The sequence below is a fragment of the Salmo salar genome, chromosome ssa26, assembly GCF_905237065.1.
Source record: "Salmo salar chromosome ssa26, Ssal_v3.1, whole genome shotgun sequence".
Taxonomy (NCBI): Eukaryota; Metazoa; Chordata; class Actinopteri; order Salmoniformes; family Salmonidae; genus Salmo; species Salmo salar.
The window spans coordinates 46,666,180-46,685,879 of NC_059467.1; the positions used below are offsets into that span (position 1 = coordinate 46,666,180).

Genomic DNA, 19,700 nt, shown 5'->3' on the forward strand with positions numbered 1-19,700 from the left:
TTCTCTGGAGGTAGAGAGGGACTGGGAACTGGTATGTGTTTCTCTGGAGGTAGAGAGGGACTGGGAGAAACAGTATGTGTTTCTCTGGAGGTAGAGAGGGACTGGGAGAAACGGTATGTGTTTCTCTGGAGGTAGAGAGGGACTGGGAGAAACGGTATGTGTTTCTCTGGAGGTAGAGAGGGACTGGGAGAAACGCTATGTGTTTCTCTGGAGGTAGAGAGGGACTGGGAGAAACGGTATGTGTTTCTCTGGAGGTAGAGAGGGACTGGGGAACTGGTATGTGTTTCTCTGGAGGTAGAGAGGGACTGGGAGAAACGGTATGTGTTTCTCTGGAGGTAGAGAGGGACTGGGAGAAACGGTATGTGTTTCTCTGGAGGTAGAGAGGGACTGGGAGAAACTGGTATGTGTTTCTCTGGAGGTAGAGAGGGACTGGGAGAAACGGTATGTGTTTCTCTGGAGGTAGAGAGGGACTGGGAGAAACGCTATGTGTTTCTCTGGAGGTAGAGAGGGACTGGGGAACTGGTATGTGTTTCTCTGGAGGTAGAGAGGGACTGGGAGAAACGGTATGTGTTTCTCTGGAGGTAGAGAGGGACTGGGAGAAACGGTATGTGTTTCTCTGGAGGTAGAGAGGGACTGGGAGAAACGCTATGTGTTTCTCTGGAGTGGGAGACTGGGGAACTGGTAAACAGACTGTAGAAGCCTTGAAGTGCCAACTCAGATAGGATCTCATGAGGCTCACAGAGTTAAGGTCAAATTTTGTTCATGCCCCAGAACGTAGGAGAAGGAAATCAAAAAAACATTACTTTGCTTTCTGAGGTTAATACAACAATCTCATCAAACCAAATAAATTGCAGTATGTTTGGAGCAAAACGATGAAAAGTAAAACCCATAAAAGATAATTAGTAGACTAAAGAGAGTGTTTTGAAAGTATGCCCAGAAATTGTATCTGCTGAGTTCAATTCGGAGCTCAGCTGGGGTTGATGAAATCTCTCTCTGTGAACTAGTCTTCCTGTTCAGAAGACCTCTATGAGCTCAACACTAAAACACCTGATACACAGACAGGCATTAGCTTACATACCCTGGCTAGTAGTGCACTATGTGGGGAAAAGGGGGAAACTTGGGACGCACACCTAAAGTCAAACAGACTTTAGGTGTGCCTTGTTTCAGCCTTGTGTCTATGCAAAGAAAATCACGTCTGGTTTTAGGTAGAAATAAATGTCTGCTTCCATTGGAGAGCTGAGATGATTCTGTTGAGTTGGAACACTTCCTTCCATTGGAGAGCTGAGATGATTCTGTTGAGTTGGAACACTTCCTTCCATTGGAGAGCTGAGATGATTCTGTTGAGTTGGAACACTTCCTTCCATTGGAGAGCTGAGATGATTCTGTTGAGTTGGAACACTTCCTTCCATTGGAGAGCTGAGATGATTTTGTTGAGTTGGAACACTTCCTTCCATTGGAGAGCTGAGATGATTCTGTTGAGTTGGAACACTTCCTTCCATTGGAGAGCTGAGATGATTCTGTTGAGTTGGAACACTTCCTTCCATTGGAGAGCTGAGATGATTCTGTTGAGTTGGAACACTTCCTTCCATTGGAGAGCAGAGATGATTCTGTTGAGTTGGAACACTTCTGTCCGTCAACCCTGACGTTGATAATGTCAGAGTCAATAGGTTGATGTCTACACACCGTAGAGAAGAGTATGTATGTGGGCAACGTGATGCGTCTGGTTTGTGCCAGGTGTACAGGTGGAAACCAAGACATGGATGTCACAGCAAACCCAATCCACGGAGACAGGTCATGTTCAGTAGCTAGGGGGAGGTGGGTGGAAGCCTGACACAATCCACAGAGACAGGTAATGTTCAGTAGCTAGGGGGAGGTGGGTGGAAGCCTGACACAATCCACAGAGACAGGTAATGTTCAGTAGCTAGGGGGAGGTGGGTGGAAGCCTGACACAATCCACAGAGACAGGTCATGTTCAGTAGCTAGGGGGAGGTGGGTGGAAGCCTGACACAATCCACAGAGACAGGTAATGTTCAGTAGCTAGGGGGAGGTGGGTGGGAGCCTGACACAATCCACAGAGACAGGTAATGTTCAGTAGCTAGGGGAGGTGGGTGGAAGCCTGACACAATCCACAGAGACAGGTAATGTTCAGTAGCTAGGGGAGGTGGGTGGAAGCCTACGTGGTGGATCTGTTCTCTGCATCATGCTCAGTGGGGTTTCACTGTCAGAGAGGAGATAGGAGCCAGCATCAAGCTGATCTTCATTTAGACACTGTAGCTGTTGGCAGGGTGAGGGGTGACAGTCTCACAGTATATGTCAGACAGACAGGCAGACAGAGACAAGCGAGAGAGTATGTGTAAATATGGTGTGTGGGTGGGGTGCTCCAGGAGTTGCCCTTTAAAGGTTCTTCTCCTAGCCGTCACTCCCCCCCCCACCCCTTTCCCTCACATCACCCAGTGACAACACATCGGGGGGGTCGTCCCCTCCTCACCCTCTCATAGCCTCAGCAGACTCTCTGGGGAAAATACTAATTACCCCTCTATCCAACACACACACACACACACACACAGGTTGAGAGTAGACCCCATTTAGTCGACTGGTCAATGGGCTGTTGGTCAACAGATTTCTTTAGCTGAACAGTAGTAAAATATATATATAATAATATCATGGTGTACAAGACACCGGTCTGATTGGTGCCTGTCTGATTGGACTGATCCATTGTAGAGGCTGTGGGGATGGAACAGTCCATCACCAAGACATGTGCTACTGAAATTCTATATGGTTACATAAGAACAATGGTGCAACACTAATAAAAATATTATTTTATAAATAATGTGCTTGGATAGCGGTCGCTGTCCGTGGTTCTGAAACATCAGTGCGCTGTTGAATTGGCGCCTTTTCCTAAACCATGTTGCTATGTGGATAATAGCAGAGTTAACCAGCATAGTGGTGTTGAGAACAATGCGGCGGAGACAGCAGCGGATTTAGGAGACGAGAAAACAGCACTTGCCTTTAATTGTTTAACAAAATTGAGGAGCAAGGAAACGACAACTTAATTAGGTCTATAATCAATAGCCTAACTGTTAAATGTGCCTGGCTTTAATAAATCATCCATTTATACACTACATATACACAAAAGTATGTGGACACCTCTTCAAATTAGTGGATTTAGGCTATTTCAACCAGACCCATTGCTGACAGGTGTATAATATCAAGCACACCGCCATGTAATCTCCATAGACAAACATTGGCAGTCGAATGGTCTTACTGAAGAGCTCTGTGACTTTCAACGTGGCACCATCATAGGAAGCCACCTTCCCAACAAGTCAGTACGTCAAATGTCTGCCCTCCTAGAGCTGCCCCGGTCAACTGTAAGTGCTGTTATTGTGAAGTGTAAATGTCTAGGAGCAACAACGGCTCAGCTGCGAAGTGGTAGGCCACACAAACTCACAGAATGGGACTGCAGAGCGTTGAAGCACGTAGCGTGTAAAAATTGTCTGTCCTCAGTTGCAACACTCACTACCAAGTTCCAAACTGCTTCTGGAAGCAACGTCAGCACAAGAACTGTTTGTTCGGAAGCTTCATGAAATGGGTCTCCATGGCCGAGCAGCTGCACACAAGCCTAAGATCACCACGGGCAATGCCAAGAGTCGGCTGGAGTGGTATAAAGCTTGCCGCCATTGGACTCTGGAGCAGTGGAAACGCGTTCTCTGGAGTGATGAATCATGCTTCACCATCTGGCAGTCCAATGGACGTATCTGGGTTTGGGGGATGCCAGGAGAACGCTACCTGCCCGAATGCACAGTGCCAACTGTAAAGTTAGGCGGTGGAGGAATAATGTTCTGGGGCTGTTTTTCATGGTTCAGGCTAGACCCCTTAGTTCCAGTGAAGAGAAATCTTAATGCTACAGCATACAATGACATTCTAGACGATTCTGTCCTTCCAACTTTGTGGCAACAGTTTGGGGAAGGCCCTTTCCTGTTTCAGCATGACAATGCCCCCCGTGCACAAAGCACAAATGGTTTGTTGAGATCGGTGTGGAAAAACTTGACTGGCATGCACAGAGCCCTGACCTCAACCCCATTGAAGACCTTTGGGATGAATTGGAACGCTGACTGCGAGCCGGACCTCAGTGCCCGACCTCACTAATGCTTGTGGCTGAACAGAATCAATTCCTCGCAGCAATGTTCCAACATCTAGTGGAAAGCCTTCCCAGAAGATTACAGGCTTTTATAGCAGCAAAGGGGGGACCAACTCCATATTAATGCCTATGATTTTGGAATGAGATGTTTGACAAGCAGGTGTCCACATACTTTTGGTCATGTTTGAGTGTTTGTTTAATAGCCTACTGATTCCGTGAGCACCAAGCAACCACAACATGACAGATAAACTATTTCACAAATGCGTGTGATTTTAATCTTTCCTATACTGTAATAAGGCCTGTCTTCTACTACTTATTTAGTGTGGTTTACACTTCAAATTGTCAGAAAAATTACATTTATTATAATAATAACACTCCCTTTTCTTGATCTCCTTGTTGTTATGATAATTATCATTATTATAATAATACATGTCGTTATCATTAGTAGGCTTAGTATGGCAGTCTTGTATAACCACCACCAAGAGAGCATCCTGTTTAGTCTTAAAACCGTCACTTAGGCCTATATTTCAATACTTATATAGGCGACTGTATCAATCAATCATTCATTCATTCATTCATTCATTCATTCATTCATTCATTCATTCATTCATTCATCACACAGCATACGGGGAGGCAGGTAGCCTAGTGGTTAGAGTGTTGGGCCAGTAACCAGCAGGTAGCCTAGTGGTTAGAGCGTTGGGCCAGTAACCAGCAGGTAGCCTAGTGGTTAGAGCGTTGGGCCAGTAACCAGCAGGTAGCCTAGTGGTTAGAGTGTTGGGCCAGTAACCAGCAGGTAGCCTAGTGGTTAGAGCGTTGGGCCAGTAACCAGCAGGTAGCCTAGTGGTTAGAGCGTTGGGCCAGTAACCAGCAGGTATCCTAGTGGTTAGAGTGTTGGGCCAGTAACCAGCAGGTAGCCTAGTGGTTAGTGTGTTGGACCAGTAACCAGCAGGTAGCCTAGTGGTTAGAGTGTTGGGCCAGTAACCAGCAGGTAACCTAGTGGTTAGAGTGTTGGGCCAGTAACCAGCAGGTAGCCTTGTGGTTAGAGCGTTGGGCCAGTAACCAGCAGGTAGCCTAGTGGTTAGAGCGTTGGGCCAGTAACCAGCAGGTAACCTAGTGGTTAGAGTGTTGGGCCAGTAACCAGCAGGTAGCCTAGTGGTTAGAGCGTTGGGCCAGTAACCAGCAGGTAGCCTAGTGGTTAGAGTGTTGGGCCAGTAACCGTAAAGGTTGCTAGATTGAATCCCCGAGCTGACAAGGTAAAAATCTGTCGTTCTGCCCCTGAACAAGGCAGTAAACCCACTGTTCCTAGGCTGTCATTGTAAATAAGAATTTGTTCTGAACTGACTTGCATGGTTAAATAAAGGTTAAAAATATATATACATATATACATACATATATATATATATAACATATATATATATATATATATATATAAAACTAAAATGCTTGATTGATGAAATGCAATCAAGCATTTTAGTTTTAAAAGAAAATAAGTCGACCCTTGAATGATAAGCGTAAACAATAAATAATAAAGGCTTTACAAAAGCAGAACTCTGGTTTGCTTATCATTTATTTAGTGCTGTTTACATTGTTCCAAACGGTCAGAAAAAATATATTGTAATCTAACAGCACTTGTTCTGCAAATAACATCCATGCATCGCTTGCTCCTTACCTAATTTTTCTTGATCTCCAGTATTTTCCACAACTCGTCACATTTATTCCACACGTCTGACTTCCCCTTCAGCTCCTGAGCAACCAGTAAACATTACCCCGTTTCCAGTTCATTTGTCACGTCCTCTGCATCCATTTTGCCGTCACGTGTTCAGAGTTTGTTATAACCAATTTATTGATGTGATTATGCTACGCTACGCTACAGGTCAGGTCCTATTGGTCACGTGCATGTGATGCATACATGTGTCACGTAAAGAGAGCAAGGGATGAGGGGTTGTTTTTCCTAAACAAAATGAGGGATTTCAGTAACAGAACTTTTCAGTCAGAAATGGCAACATGGACAGCGTGATAAACACTTGAAGTTCTCTGTGGTCGATGCAACAGGGAGGAGAGAGAGATAACGAGTGCTAATCACACAGTCACTCGCTGTAGAAAAAGTATTATTAACACAGCGCAGCAAGTCTGAGCACAATCAAATCAATTGCGGTCGGACTCCCTCTACTCATTCGTGTGTCTTAAATGATTTCATCAAACAGTTCGCTTAAAGCATCAGACAAGCTCAGTGAATATAGTTGATTTGATTAAAACACAGAGGATGTGCCTATTTATGGTTGCCTAAGATAGTTTGTTGCCAGCCTTCCAACCCTGTTCCACGTGATGCAGCCAGCCGGCCGTCCAACCCTGTTCCACGTAACGCAGCCAGCCGTCCAACCCTGTTCCACGTAACGTAGCCAGCCGGCCGTCCAACCCTGTTCCACGTAACGTAGCCAGCCAGCCGTCCAACCCTGTTCCATGAACGCAGCCAGCCGTCCAACCCTGTTCCATGAAACGTAGCCAGCCGGCCGTCCAACCCTGTTCCACGTAACGCAGCCAGCCGTCCAACCCTGTTCCACGTAACGCAGCCAGCCGTCCAACCCTGTTCCATGAACGCAGCCAGCCGTCCAACCCTGTTCCATGTAACGTAGCCAGCCGGCCGTCCAACCCTGTTCCACGTAACGCAGCCAGCCGTCCAACCCTGTTCCACGTAACGCAGCCAGCCGTCCAACCCTGTTCCATGAACGCAGCCAGCCGTCCAACCCTGTTCCACGTAACGTAGCCAGCCGGCCGTCCAACCCTGTTCCACGTAACGTAGCCAGCCAGCCGTCCAACCCTGTTCCACGTAACGTAGCCAGCCAGCCGTCCAACCCTGTTCCACGTAACGCAGCCAGCCGTCCAACCCTGTTCCACGTAACGTAGCCAGCCAGCCGTCCAACCCTGTTCCATGAACGCAGCCGGCCGTCCAACCCTGTTCCATGTAACGTAGCCAGCCAACCGTCCAACCCTGTTCCATGAACGCAGCCGGCCGTCCAACCCTGTTCCACGTAACGTAGCCAGCCAGCCGTCCAACCCTGTTCCATGAACGCAGCCGGCCGTCCAACCCTGTTCCATGTAACGTAGCCAGCCAGCCGTCCAACCCTGTTCCATGAACGCAGCCGGCCGTCCAACCCTGTTCCACGTAACGTAGCCAGCCAGCCGTCCAACCCTGTTCCATGAACGCAGCCGGCCGTCCAACCCTGTTCCACGTAACGTAGCCAGCCAGCCGTCCAACCCTGTTCCACGAACGCAGCCAGCCGTCCAACCCTGTTCCACGTAACGTAGCCAGCCAGCCGTCCAACCCTGTTCCACGAACGCAGCCAGCCGTCCAACCCTGTTCCACGTAACGTAGCCAGCCGGCCGTCCAACCCTGTTCCACGTAACGTAGCCAGCCGGCCGTCCAACCCTGTTCCACGTAACGCAGCCAGCCGGCCGTCCAACCCTGTTCCACGTGACGCAGCCAGCCGGCCGTCCAACCCTGTTCCACGTGACGCAGCCAGCCGGCCGTCCAACCCTGTTCCACGTGACGTAGCCAGCCAGCCAGAGACGTCCGTCCGTCCAGCCAGAGACGTCCGTCCGTCCAGCCAGAGACGTCCGTCCGTCCAGCCAGAGACGTCCGTCCGTCCAGCCAGAGACGTCCGTCCGTCCGTCCAGCCAGAGACGTCCGTCCGTCCGTCCGTCCAGACAGAGACGTCCGTCCGTTCAGACAGAGACGTCCGTCCGTTCAGACAGAGACGTCCGTCCGTTCAGACAGAGACGTCCGTCCGTTCAGACAGACAGACAGACAGACAGACAGACAGAGACGTCCGTCCGTCCGTTCAGACAGACAGGCAGACAGACTGACAGACACGTCCGTCCAGACAGACAGAGACATCCAGACAGACAGAGACATCCGGACAGACAGAGACATCCGGACAGACAGAGACATCCGGACACGTCCTCCCAACCCTAACACACACACTCACTCACCCCTACCTTGGATCCATCTACACTGATGATGCGGTAGCTGTTGCGGGTGGAGTCGTAGAAGTAGGACACGGTGACTGCCTGCTTGCTGGCTGGGACCCAGTTCTTCTTGGTGGTCGGGTCAATCTGGAACACATGGGCCCTGGTGGTGAAGATCGGCTGCTCCCTGCACGAGACGAGGAAGAGAGGGAGAGAAGGAAAGAGGAGGAGGACAGAGAAGGAAAGAGGAGGAGGAGAGAGAGGGAAAGAGGACGAGGAGCGAGAGGGAAAGAGGACGAGCAGAGAGGGGGAAAGAGGAGGAGGAGAGAGAGAGAGAGGGGGAGAGGGATGAGAAGGAGAAGATTAGGAGACCTCTAGTTAGTAATTATTGGTTTGGGGTGTTAGAAACTCCCATTTATTCTATTGGTCAGTCTAAGAGCACATGCATTAGTGTGCAAATAATGAAAGTAACAGGAGTCAAAAACACATAAGAACTAGACGACAGCTAGTCAGGTTGTGTGGTGTGAGTTGAGTCCTGGGACAGATCCAGGTCAGTAGTCCTGTCTGCTGCAGCGTAACATATTCCTGTGGTAGTCACCTGGGATGCCAGATCCTCAGTTTCCCTCCCAGTGGAGAGCAGGTGTTAATGTAACACTAACCCAAATGTCACCTGGCAACCCGCAGCCATTAGCACTTCATCAGCTCAAGCCTCTCACAGGAGGGAAGGAAAACACACAGGCACTACACTAGGCCTATCAAGTTATAGGGAGAAGAAACACCACCACACAGCCTCAGGTGCTCACTGGGTATCAGAGTCCTCCTGGTCAGCTGTTTTAATACACGGCTGCATTAAGACTAGGGCTGGTAATTGCCCAGGACATCACGATTCCATATCATCACCATACTTAGGTGCGATTCTCACAATTCTCAACCAAGATTCTATTGCGATTTGATGTTCCAAACATATTGCTCACTATATATCTGCTGCAGAGAGAAGAGACATGAGAAAACTAAATGTTGATCAGTCAGGGAATTAAAAGTGTTGAAAACACATTGGCTCACTATTTAAAAGATGGAGAACAAGCTATAGGATGTAAAATACCTGTGTGTTGGTGCAGGGTCAGACTATTAGAGCTAGCTAACGCTACCTAGCAAAAATTACACACACACCCAGTGCCTTCAGAAAGTTTTCAGACCCCTTGACTTTTTCCAAATTTTGTTACGTTACAGCCTTATTCTAAAATGGAAGGTGAAGCTTTGCCTCAGTCTGAAGTTCTGAGTGCTCTGGAGCAGGTTTTCATCAAGGATCTGTCTGTACTTTGCTCTGTTCATCTTTCCCCTCATTCCTGACTAGTCTCCCAGTCCCTGCTGCTGAAAAACATCCCCATAGCATGTTGTCGTCACCACCATGCTTCACCGTAGGGATGATGCCAGGTTTCCTCCAGACGTGACGCTTGGTATTCAGGCTAAAGAGTTCAATCTTGGTTTCATCAGACCAGAGAATCGTGTTTCTCATGTTCTGAGTCCTTTAGGTGCCTTTTGGCATACTCCAAGATGGCTGTTAGTGCCTTTTACTGATGAGTGGCTTCCTTCTGGCTACTCTACCATAAAGGCCTGATTGGCGGAGTGCTGCAGAGATTGTCCTTCTGGAAGGTTCTCTCATCTCCACAGAGGAACTCTAGAGACTATTGGGTTCTTGGTCACCTCCCTGACCAAGGCCCTTCTCCCCTGATTGCTCAGTTTGGCTGGGCGGCCAGTTCTAGGAAGAGTCTTGGTGGTTCCAAACATCTTCCATTTAAGACTGATGGAGGCCAGCTGTGTTCTTGGGGACCTTCAATGCTGCAGACATTTTTTGGTAGCCTTCCCCAAATCTGTGCCTTGACACAATCCTGTCTCGGAGCTCTATGGACAATTCCTTCAACCTCATGGCTTGGTTTTTGCTCTGACATGCACTGTCAACTGTGGGACCTTATATAGACAGGTGTGTGTCTTTCCAAATCATGTCCAATCAATTGAATTTACCACAGGTGGACTCCAATCAAGTTGTAGAAACATCTCAAGGATGCTCAATCGAAACAGGACGTACCAGAGCTCAACTTCGAGTCTCATAGCAAAGGGGCTGAATACTAATGTAAATAAGGTATTTCTGCTTAAAAAAAATATAAAATATGCAACAAAAAAAAAAATGGGAAAACCTGTTTTTGCTTTGTCATTATGGCATATTATGTGTAGTTGCTGAGGAATATGTTTTAATCAATTTTAGAACAAGGCTGTAACGTAACAAAATGTGGAAAAAGTCAAGGGGTCTGAATACTTTCGGAAGGCACAGCATATCTAAATATATCTAAATATATCTAAATATAGATAATATATATATATATATATATATATATATAAAAGCTCCCCATCCAAAGCACATCCAGCAAACGGCAGGCCAGTGGTTGAAAACGGGTTATTGATGAAAGATGACAAAGGAGGCGGACACGAATTGTGCAGCGCAACAGACAGGCTACAGTTAGTCAACTGACAGTCTAGCACAACAAAGCGAATTGTGCAGCGCAACAGACAGGCTACAGTTAGTCAACTGACAGTCCAGCACAACAAAGCGAATTGTGCAGCGCAACAGACAGGCTACAGTTAGTCAACTGACAGTCCAGCACAACAAAGCGAATTGTGCAGCGCAACAGACAGGCTACAGTTAGTCAACTGACAGTCTAGCACAACAAAGCGAATTGTGCATAAAATAACACACAACTCGTAGTACCTTGACACGAATGTGGTATGGCAGCCGACAACCTTACAGAGTTCCACTTCTGAGAGAATGCCAAGATTTGTTTAACACTTTTTTGGTTACTACATGATTCCATTTGTGTTATTTCATAGTTTTGATGTCTTCATTATTATTCTACAATGTAGAAGATAGTAAAAATAAAGAAAAACCCTTGAATGAGTAGGAGTGTCCAAACTTTTGACTGGTACTGTATGTACATAAACACTTTGTTTTTTTACAAATCCATATTTGGAGTCAAATATCAATATAATATCATCCAAAAATATTACGATATGTCTATCAACTCCCCCCCCATCAATAATTAAGACAGTTTAAACCTCTGCAGTCCCGTTCCCTGTGTGTGTACTGTTGTCGTCTGGTGGACATCTGTTAGGAAGATTATCAACTGTGCTTCTTGCATTTCAGACATCATCAAGGACGTAGGCAACAAGGACGTAGGCAACGAGGACGTAGGCAACAAGGACGTAGGCAAAGAGGACGTAGGCAACGAGGGCGTAGGCAACGAGGACGTAGGCAACGAGGACGTAGGCAACAAGGACGTAGGCAAAGAGGACATAGGCAACGAGGACGTAGGCAACGAGGACGTAAGATTTACATGTCAAAGGCTACATATTCCACTGCCTAACAGAGGGGGAAAAAATGACTTTTCTACATCAGTAGACTTTTCATGTCAGTGGGAAAATGGGTATTAAATAGCATCTAGATGACCCAGATTGGATTATAATGCCATTTGAAGGATACAGCTACAGGCATCTCTCCCAGCATCACTACTTTGCATTAGGACAAATTAACTCACAACCTCTCTGTTATTCAGGAACCATTTGAACAATGACTAAAACGTGGGACAATCACAGCGAAACACACACATTTAAAATGTCCTCTTAGATCGACCGTCTGTTCAAAATGTCGCTTGCCAGAGTAACACAGTCATCATTCCCAGGACTACATTAGGCCACATTAACTCAACCTCTGTCTTGGACAATCACACACACTTTTAAAATGCACTCTTAGTACCATAGGAGTCCACAGGCTTGGTTATCACTAGATGTTATAAAGGACCACAGGCTTGGTTATCACTAGATGTTATAAAGGACCACAGGCTTGGTTATCACTAGATGTTATAAAGGACCACAGGCTTGGTTATCACTAGATGCCTTTATAAAGGACCACAGGCTTGGTTATCACTAGATGTTATAAAGGACCACAGGCTTGGTTATCACTAGATGTTATAAAGGACCACAGGCTTGGTTATCACTAGATGTTATAAAGGACCACAGGCTTGGTTATCACTAGATGTTATAAAGGACCACAGGCTTGGTTATCACTAGATGTTATAAAGGACCACAGGCTTGGTTATCACTAGATGTTATAAAGGACAAAGTGGCAGAAAAGTGGCAATATTATTGAAACAGATATGAGCCATTTCCTGTCTGTCAGAGAGAGCCGTCAGAGACAGCCAATAAGACAGACCAGTCTTTTCTCTTCTTCTTTCCTCCTGTCCTATTCTCAGAGGGCTCTGTACGTGTGTGTGGGGGGGGGTGTTGACACACTCATGCAGAAAGCAAGATGTGTGTGGGTGTGGCCACACTCCCATCTCCCAGTAGACAGTTAGTGTTCAGTAAACATACAGGCTGAACACGCAGTGCAGAGTCAGTCAGTCAGTCAGTCTGTCTATCCTCACTTGGTCCTGCCACAATACAACACCACCTTTCCGTCCCTTCCTGTTACCACACTCTCTGTGGTTATATTTACATACTTGATTTTTAAAAATTCAAACCAGGAAATCAAACCAATGTAAAATGCAGCATGTGTGCAGTATGTGACTGTAGTGTGGTTTTGTGTGTGTGGAACCCGTAGGACTCCGTGTGGAAGAGTGCACACACACACACTACACACACACACACACACACACACACACACACACACACACACACACACACACACACACACACACACACACACACACACACACACACACACACACACACACACGCCCCTTTCCTCCACGGAGGACTATTTCATTCTATTTCAGTACAGCTTTATTGATAAGTACCCAGAGGACGATACATCTCTGCTGCCCTGTGGAGCGATGCCTATTGTTTTCATATTCCATCCCTACTGAGGTATCCTAGCAGGACATAGATCTATACTAGGAGGTATCCTAGCAGGACATAGATCTATACTAGGAGGTATCCTAGCAGGACATAGATCTATACTAGGAGGTATCCTAGCAGGACATAGATCTATACTAGGAGGTATCCTAGCAGGACACAGATCTATACTAGGAGGTATCCTAACAGGACATAGATCTATACTAGGAGGTATCCTAGCAGGACATAGATCTATACTAGGAGGTATCCTAGCAGGACATAGATCTATACTAGGAGGTATCCTAGCAGGACATAGATCTATACTAGGAGGTATCCTAGCAGGACATAGATCTATACTAGGAGGTATCCTAGCAGGACATAGATCTATACTAGGAGGTATCCTAGCAGGACATAGATCTATACTAGGAGGTATCCTAGCAGGACATAGATCTATACTAGGAGGTATCCTAGCAGGACATAGATCTATACTAGGAGGTATCCTAGCAGGACATAGATCTATACTAGGAGGTATCCTAGCAGGACATAGATCTATACTAGGAGGTATCCTAGCAGGACATAGATCTATACTAGGAGGTATCCTAGCAGGACATGTACAGTGTTGTGTGTTAGTTAGTTAGTTAAAGGAGGAGAGGCTCATTGTAATGGCTGGAATGGAACAGAGTCCATATGTCTGATACCTTGCCATTTACTTCCTATAGCTCCTCCCACCAGCCTCCTCGTGTGTGTGTGTGTGTGTGTGTGTGTGTGTGTGTGTGTGTGTGTGTGTGTGTGTGTGTGTGTGTGTGTGTGTGTGTGTGTGTGTGTGTGTGTGTGTGTGTGTGTGTGTGTGTGTGTGTGTGTGTGTGTGTGTGTGTGTGTGTGTGTGTGTGTGTGTGTGTGTGTGTGTGTGTGTGTGTGTGTGTGTGTGTGTGTGTGTGTGTGTGTGTGTGTGTGTGTGTGTGTGTGTGTGTGTGTGTGTGTGTGTGTGTGTGTGTGTGTGTGTGTGTGTGTGTGTGTGTGTGTGTGTGTGTGTGTGTGTGTGTGTGTGTGTGTGTGTGTGTGTGTGTGTGTGTGTGTGTGTGTGTGTGTGTGTGTGTGTGTGTGTGTGTGTGTGTGTGTGTGTGTGTGTGTGTGTGTGTGTGTGTGTGTGTGTGTGTGTGTGTGTGTGTGTGTGTGTGTGTGTGTGTGTGTGTGTGTGTGTGTGTGTGTGTGTGTGTGTGTGTGTGTGTGTGTGTGTGTGTGTGTGTGTGTGTGTGTGTGTGTGTGTGTGTGTGTGTGTGTGTGTGTGTGTGTGTGTGTGTGTGTGTGTGTGTGTGTGTGTGTGTGTGTGTGTGTGTGTGTGTGTGTGTGTGTGTGTGTGTGTGTGTGTGTGTGTGTGTGTGTGTGTGTGTGTGTGTGTGTGTGTGTGTGTGTGTGTGTGTGTGTGTGTGTGTGTGTGTGTGTGTGTGTGTGTGTGTGTGTGTGTGTCCCCGTCCAAGCAGGGAATGTCCAGTTGCCAGTAGCCTCGGAGTAAACTCTTCGGTTCGTTATAATGTGTAACAGTAGGAAGCTAATGCTGCTGTTATTTTGAGGGCATATCTCATGGCTTTGATCTGCCTCCCAGCGATATGGAGCGTTCTGGGTGTGTGTCTGTTCCTCACAGCGTTCTGGGGGTGTGTGTGAGTGTGTTCTGTCTATGGCTCCAGCGTACAGTGCTGATTATGTGTGTCTGTAGCTCACAGCAGAGGGCTGAGCAGTGAAAACATTCTTAGGTAAGATGAAAGAGCAGAATTAGACATCTTATTAAACTTTCATGATCTGGTCTGACAAATCAGTGTGGAAACCCTGCTCCTCCTCTTAAAAGACACAGTTCCTGTTCATACACACGCTCACAAATGCACCACACACAAACCTCTCATGTTAGATCTGTGAAGCACGCACACTTCCTCACGTTCACACACTACAGTACTCGCACACCCTTCACACTAAATCTGTCAACAGTCGGTTCAGAGAATACTAGTTCAGTTGGCTAGATTAATGCATTCACTGAATCTCTCCTCACTCTCTTTCCTTATGTCCCCTCTTCCTCTAGCCCCCTCTTCCTCTCGTCCCATTTCTAGTACTACAAAACATTAAAGTTAAATACACAAAGTGCTAGAGCAACTGCAGACGAAGCGCTAGGACAGACGAACCGCTAGGACAGACGCTAGGACCGACGCTAGGACAGACGCTAGGACAGACGAACCGCTAGGACAGACGCTAGGACAGACACTAGGACAGACGCTAGGACAGACGCTAGGACAGACGCTAGGACAGACGAACCGCTAGGACAGACGCTAGGACAGACGAACCGCTAGGACAGAAGCTAGGACAGACGCTAGGACAGACGAACCGCTAGGACAGACGCTAGGACAGACGAACCGCTAGGACAGACGCTAGGACAGACGCTAGGACAGACAAACCACTAGGACAGACGAACCACTAGGACAGACGCTAGGACAGACGCTAGGACAGACAAACCACTAGGACAGACGAACCACTAGGACAGACGAACCGCTAGGACAGACGCTAGGACAGACGCTAGGACAGACGAACCGCTAGGGCAGACGAACCGCTAGGACAGACGCTAGGACAGACGCTAGGACAGACGAACCGCTAGGACAGACGCTAGGACAGACGCTAGGACAGACGAACCGCTAGGACAGACACTAGGACAGACGCTAGGACAGACGAACCACTAGGACAGACGAACCACTAGGACAGACGAACCACTAGGACAGACGCTAGGACAGACGCTAGGACAGACGAACCGCTAGGACAGACGCTAGGACAGACGCTAGGACAGACGAACCGCTAGGACAGACGCTAGGACAGACGCTAGGACAGACAAACCACTAGGACAGACGAACCACTAGAACAGACGAACCGCTAGGACAGACGCTAGGACAGACGCTAGGACAGACGAACCGCTAGGACAGACGCTAGGACAGACGCTAGGACAGACAAACCACTAGGACAGACGAACCACTAGGACAGTCGAACCACTAGGACAGTCGAACCGCTAGGACAGTCGAACCGCTAGGACAGAGAACTGACGCTAGGACAGACGAACCGCTAGGACAGACGGACCGCTAGGACAGACGGACCGCTAGGACAGAGAACAGACGCTAGGACAGACGAACCACTAGGACAGACGGACCGCTAGGACAGACGGACCGCTAGGACAGACGGACCGCTAGGACAGACGGACCGCTAGGACAGAGAACAGACGCTAGGACAGACGAACCGCTAGGACAGACGGACCGCTAGGACAGACGGACCGCTAGGATAGGCTAGGACAGACGGACTGCTAGGACAGACGGACCGCTAGGACAGAGACAGACGCTAGGACAGACGCTAGGACAGACGAACCGCTAGGACAGACGCTAGGACAGACGAACCGCTAGGGCAGACGAACCGCTAGGACAGACGCTAGGACAGACGCTAGGACAGACGAACCGCTAGGACAGACGCTAGGACAGACGCTAGGACAGACAAACCACTAGGACAGACAAACCACTAGGACAGACGAACCACTAGGACAGACGAACCGCTAGGACAGACGCTAGGACAGACGCTAGGACAGACGCTAGGACAGACGAACCGCTAGGGCAGACGAACCGCTAGGACAGACGCTAGGACAGACGCTAGGACAGACGAACCGTGAGGGCAGACGAACCGCAAGGACAGACGCTAGGACAGACGAACCGCTAGGACAGACGCTAGGACAGACGAACCGCTAGGGCAGACGAACCGCTAGGACAGACGCTAGGACAGACGCTAGGACAGACGCTAGGACAGACGAACCGCTAGGGCAGACGAACCGCTAGGACAGACGCTAGGACAGACGCTAGGACAGACGAACCGCTAGGACAGACGCTAGGACAGACGCTAGGACAGACAAACCACTAGGACAGACGAACCACTAGGACAGTCGAACCACTAGGACAGTCGAACCACTAGGACAGTCGAACCGCTAGGACAGAGAACTGACGCTAGGACAGACGAACCGCTAGGACAGACGGACCGCTAGGACAGACGGACCGCTAGGACAGAGAACAGACGCTAGGACAGACGAACCGCTAGGACAGACGGACCGCTAGGACAGACGGACCGCTAGGACAGACGGACCGCTAGGATAGGCTAGGACAGACGGACTGCTAGGACAGACGGACCGCTAGGACAGAGACAGACGCTAGGACAGACGCTAGGCAGGACAGACAGACAGACGGACCGCTAAGACAGACAGACGGACCGCTAGGACAGTAGGACAGACAGACGCTAGGACGGACAGCAATGGGCCATTGAGCTAATAATGTCATCAGGATTACGGTCCTCAAAGAAATGAAAGCCTTCCTAATAAATTCACTGTCCCCATAATCCTAATCTGAACTGTAATCTGCTTGGAAAAATACCCTTTATGCAGATCACTGTTGTGCCGTTTTCAACAGGTGCGGGCGCACAGACACAGAAAGACCTGACCTTTTGAACAAGATGGCGCTGACAGTCTCCCTGTTTCTATCTCCTAGCCAACTCCCTAGAAGCATCTCTCTGCACCTGCTGTAACATCTGATAGACAATGTACACCACCAATACACTTTGATTTAGCATTCAGTCTGGCTGGACCCAGATATAGCACACACACACACACACCTGACCTTTTACATTACCTATAATAGACATTACCTCTGTCTGGAGCCAGCTATAATATACATTATTTCTGTCTGCAGCCAGCTCTAATAGACATTACCTCTGCCTGGAGCCAGCTATAATAGACATTACCTCTGTCTGGAGCCAGCTCTAATAGACATTACCTCTGCCTGGAGCCAGCTCTAATAGACATTACCTCTGCCTGGAGACAGCTATAATAGACATTACCTCTGTCTGGAGCCAGCTATAATAGACATTACCTCTGTCTGGAACCAGATAAAATAGACATTACCTCTGTCTGGAGCCAGCTATAATAGACATTACCTCTGTCTGGAGCCAGCTATAATAGACATTACCTCTGCCTGGAGCCAGCTATAATAGACATTACCTCGGTCTGGAGCCAGCTATAATAGACATTACCTCTGCCTGGAGCCAGCTATAATAGACATTACCTCTGTCCGGAGCCAGCTCTAATAGACATTACCTCTGTCCGGAGCCAGCTCTAATAGACATTACCTCGGTCTGGAGCCAGCTATAATAGACATTACCTCTGCCTGGAGCCAGCTATAATAGACATTACCTCTGTCTGGAGCCAGCTCTAATAGACATTACCTCTGTCTGGAGCCAGCTATAATAGACATTACCTCTGTCTGGAGCCAGCTATAATAGACATTACCTCTGCCTGGAGCCAGCTATAATAGACATTACCTCTGCCTGGAGCCAGCTATAATAAACATTACCTCTGCCTGGAGCCAGCTATAATAGACATTACCTCTGTCTGGAGCCAGCTCTAATAGACATTACCTCTGTCTGGAGCCAGCTATAATAGACATTACCTCTGTCTGGAGCCAGCTATAATAGACATTACCTCTGTCTGGAGCCAGCTATAATAGACATTACCTCGGTCTGGAGCCAGCTATAATAGACATTACCTCTGTCTGTACAGCCACATGTTATCCATGCCCACAACATTCAAAACACAGAGCAGACATGGAGCTAAATAAGATGAAGTACAGTAGTCTCTCAACACAGCCACACCACATCAGTCAGATGGGCAGAGAACAGTCTGTCTGTCTCTCCTCTAGAGGACCAGGACCGTCTGTCTGTCTGTCTGTCTGTCTGTCTGTCTGTCTGTCTGTCTGTCTGTCTGTCTGTCTGTCTGTCTGTCTCTCCTCTAGAGGACAAAGACCAGGACCATCTGTCTGTCTCTCCTCTAGAGGACCAGGACCGTCTGTCTGTCTCTCCTCTAGAGGACCAGGACCGTCTGTCTGTCTCTCTCTCTCTAGAGGACCAGGACCGTCTGTCTGTCTGTCTGTCCGTCTGTCCGTCTGTCTGTCTCTCCTCTAGAGGACCAGGACCAGGACCGTCTGTCTGTCTCTCCTCTAGAGGACCAGGACCGTCTGTCTGTCTCTCCTCTAGAGGACCAGGACCGTCTGTCTGTCTGTCTGTCTGTCTGTCTGTCTGTCTGTCTCTCCTCTAGAGGACCAGGACCGTCTGTCTGTCTCTCCTCTAGAGGACCAGGACCAGGACCGTCTGTCTGTCTCTCCTCTAGAGGACCAGGACCGTCTGTCTGTCTCTCCTCTAGAGGACCAGGACCGTCTGTCTGTCTGTCTGTCTGTCTGTCTGTCTGTCTGTCTGTCTGTCTGTCTGTCTGTCCTCTAGAGGACCAGGACCGTCTGTCTGTCTCTCCTCTAGAGGACCAGGACCGTCTGTCTGTCTCTCCTCTAGAGGACCAGGACCGTCTGTCTGCCTGTCTCTCTCTCCTCTAGAGAACCAGGACCGTCTGTCTCTCCTCTAGAGAACCAGGACCATCTGTCTGTCTCTCCTCTAGAGGACCAGGACCATCTGTCTGTCTCTCCTCTAGAGGACCAGGACCGTCTGTCTGTCTCTCTCTCCTCTAGAGGACCAGGACCGTCTGTCTGTCTCTCCTCTAGAGAACCAGGACCGTCTGTCTGTCTCTCTCTCCTCTAGAGGACCAGGACCGTCTGTCTGTCTCTCTCTCCTCTAGAGAACCAGGACCGTCTGTCTGTCTCTCCTCTAGAGAACC

At 48.4% G+C, this 19,700-nt stretch overlaps 1 protein-coding gene across 4 annotated transcripts in view; it reads right to left on the reverse strand.

Moving 5' to 3' along the window:
• LOC106561750 (homer protein homolog 2) overlaps positions 1 to 19,700 on the reverse strand; it is a 112,500-nt gene that overhangs the window by 56,507 nt on the left and 36,293 nt on the right. For 2 of the 4 annotated variants that reach the window (XM_045708142.1, XM_045708141.1), the window contains exon 2: positions 8,129 to 8,291. In XM_045708142.1, the coding sequence (XP_045564098.1) occupies positions 8,129 to 8,291 (163 nt within the window). Of the gene's footprint in view, positions 1 to 8,128; positions 8,292 to 10,868; positions 10,960 to 19,700 lie in introns of those variants that run through there. The other 2 variants (XM_045708144.1, XM_045708143.1) reach the window with 2 other exon arrangements.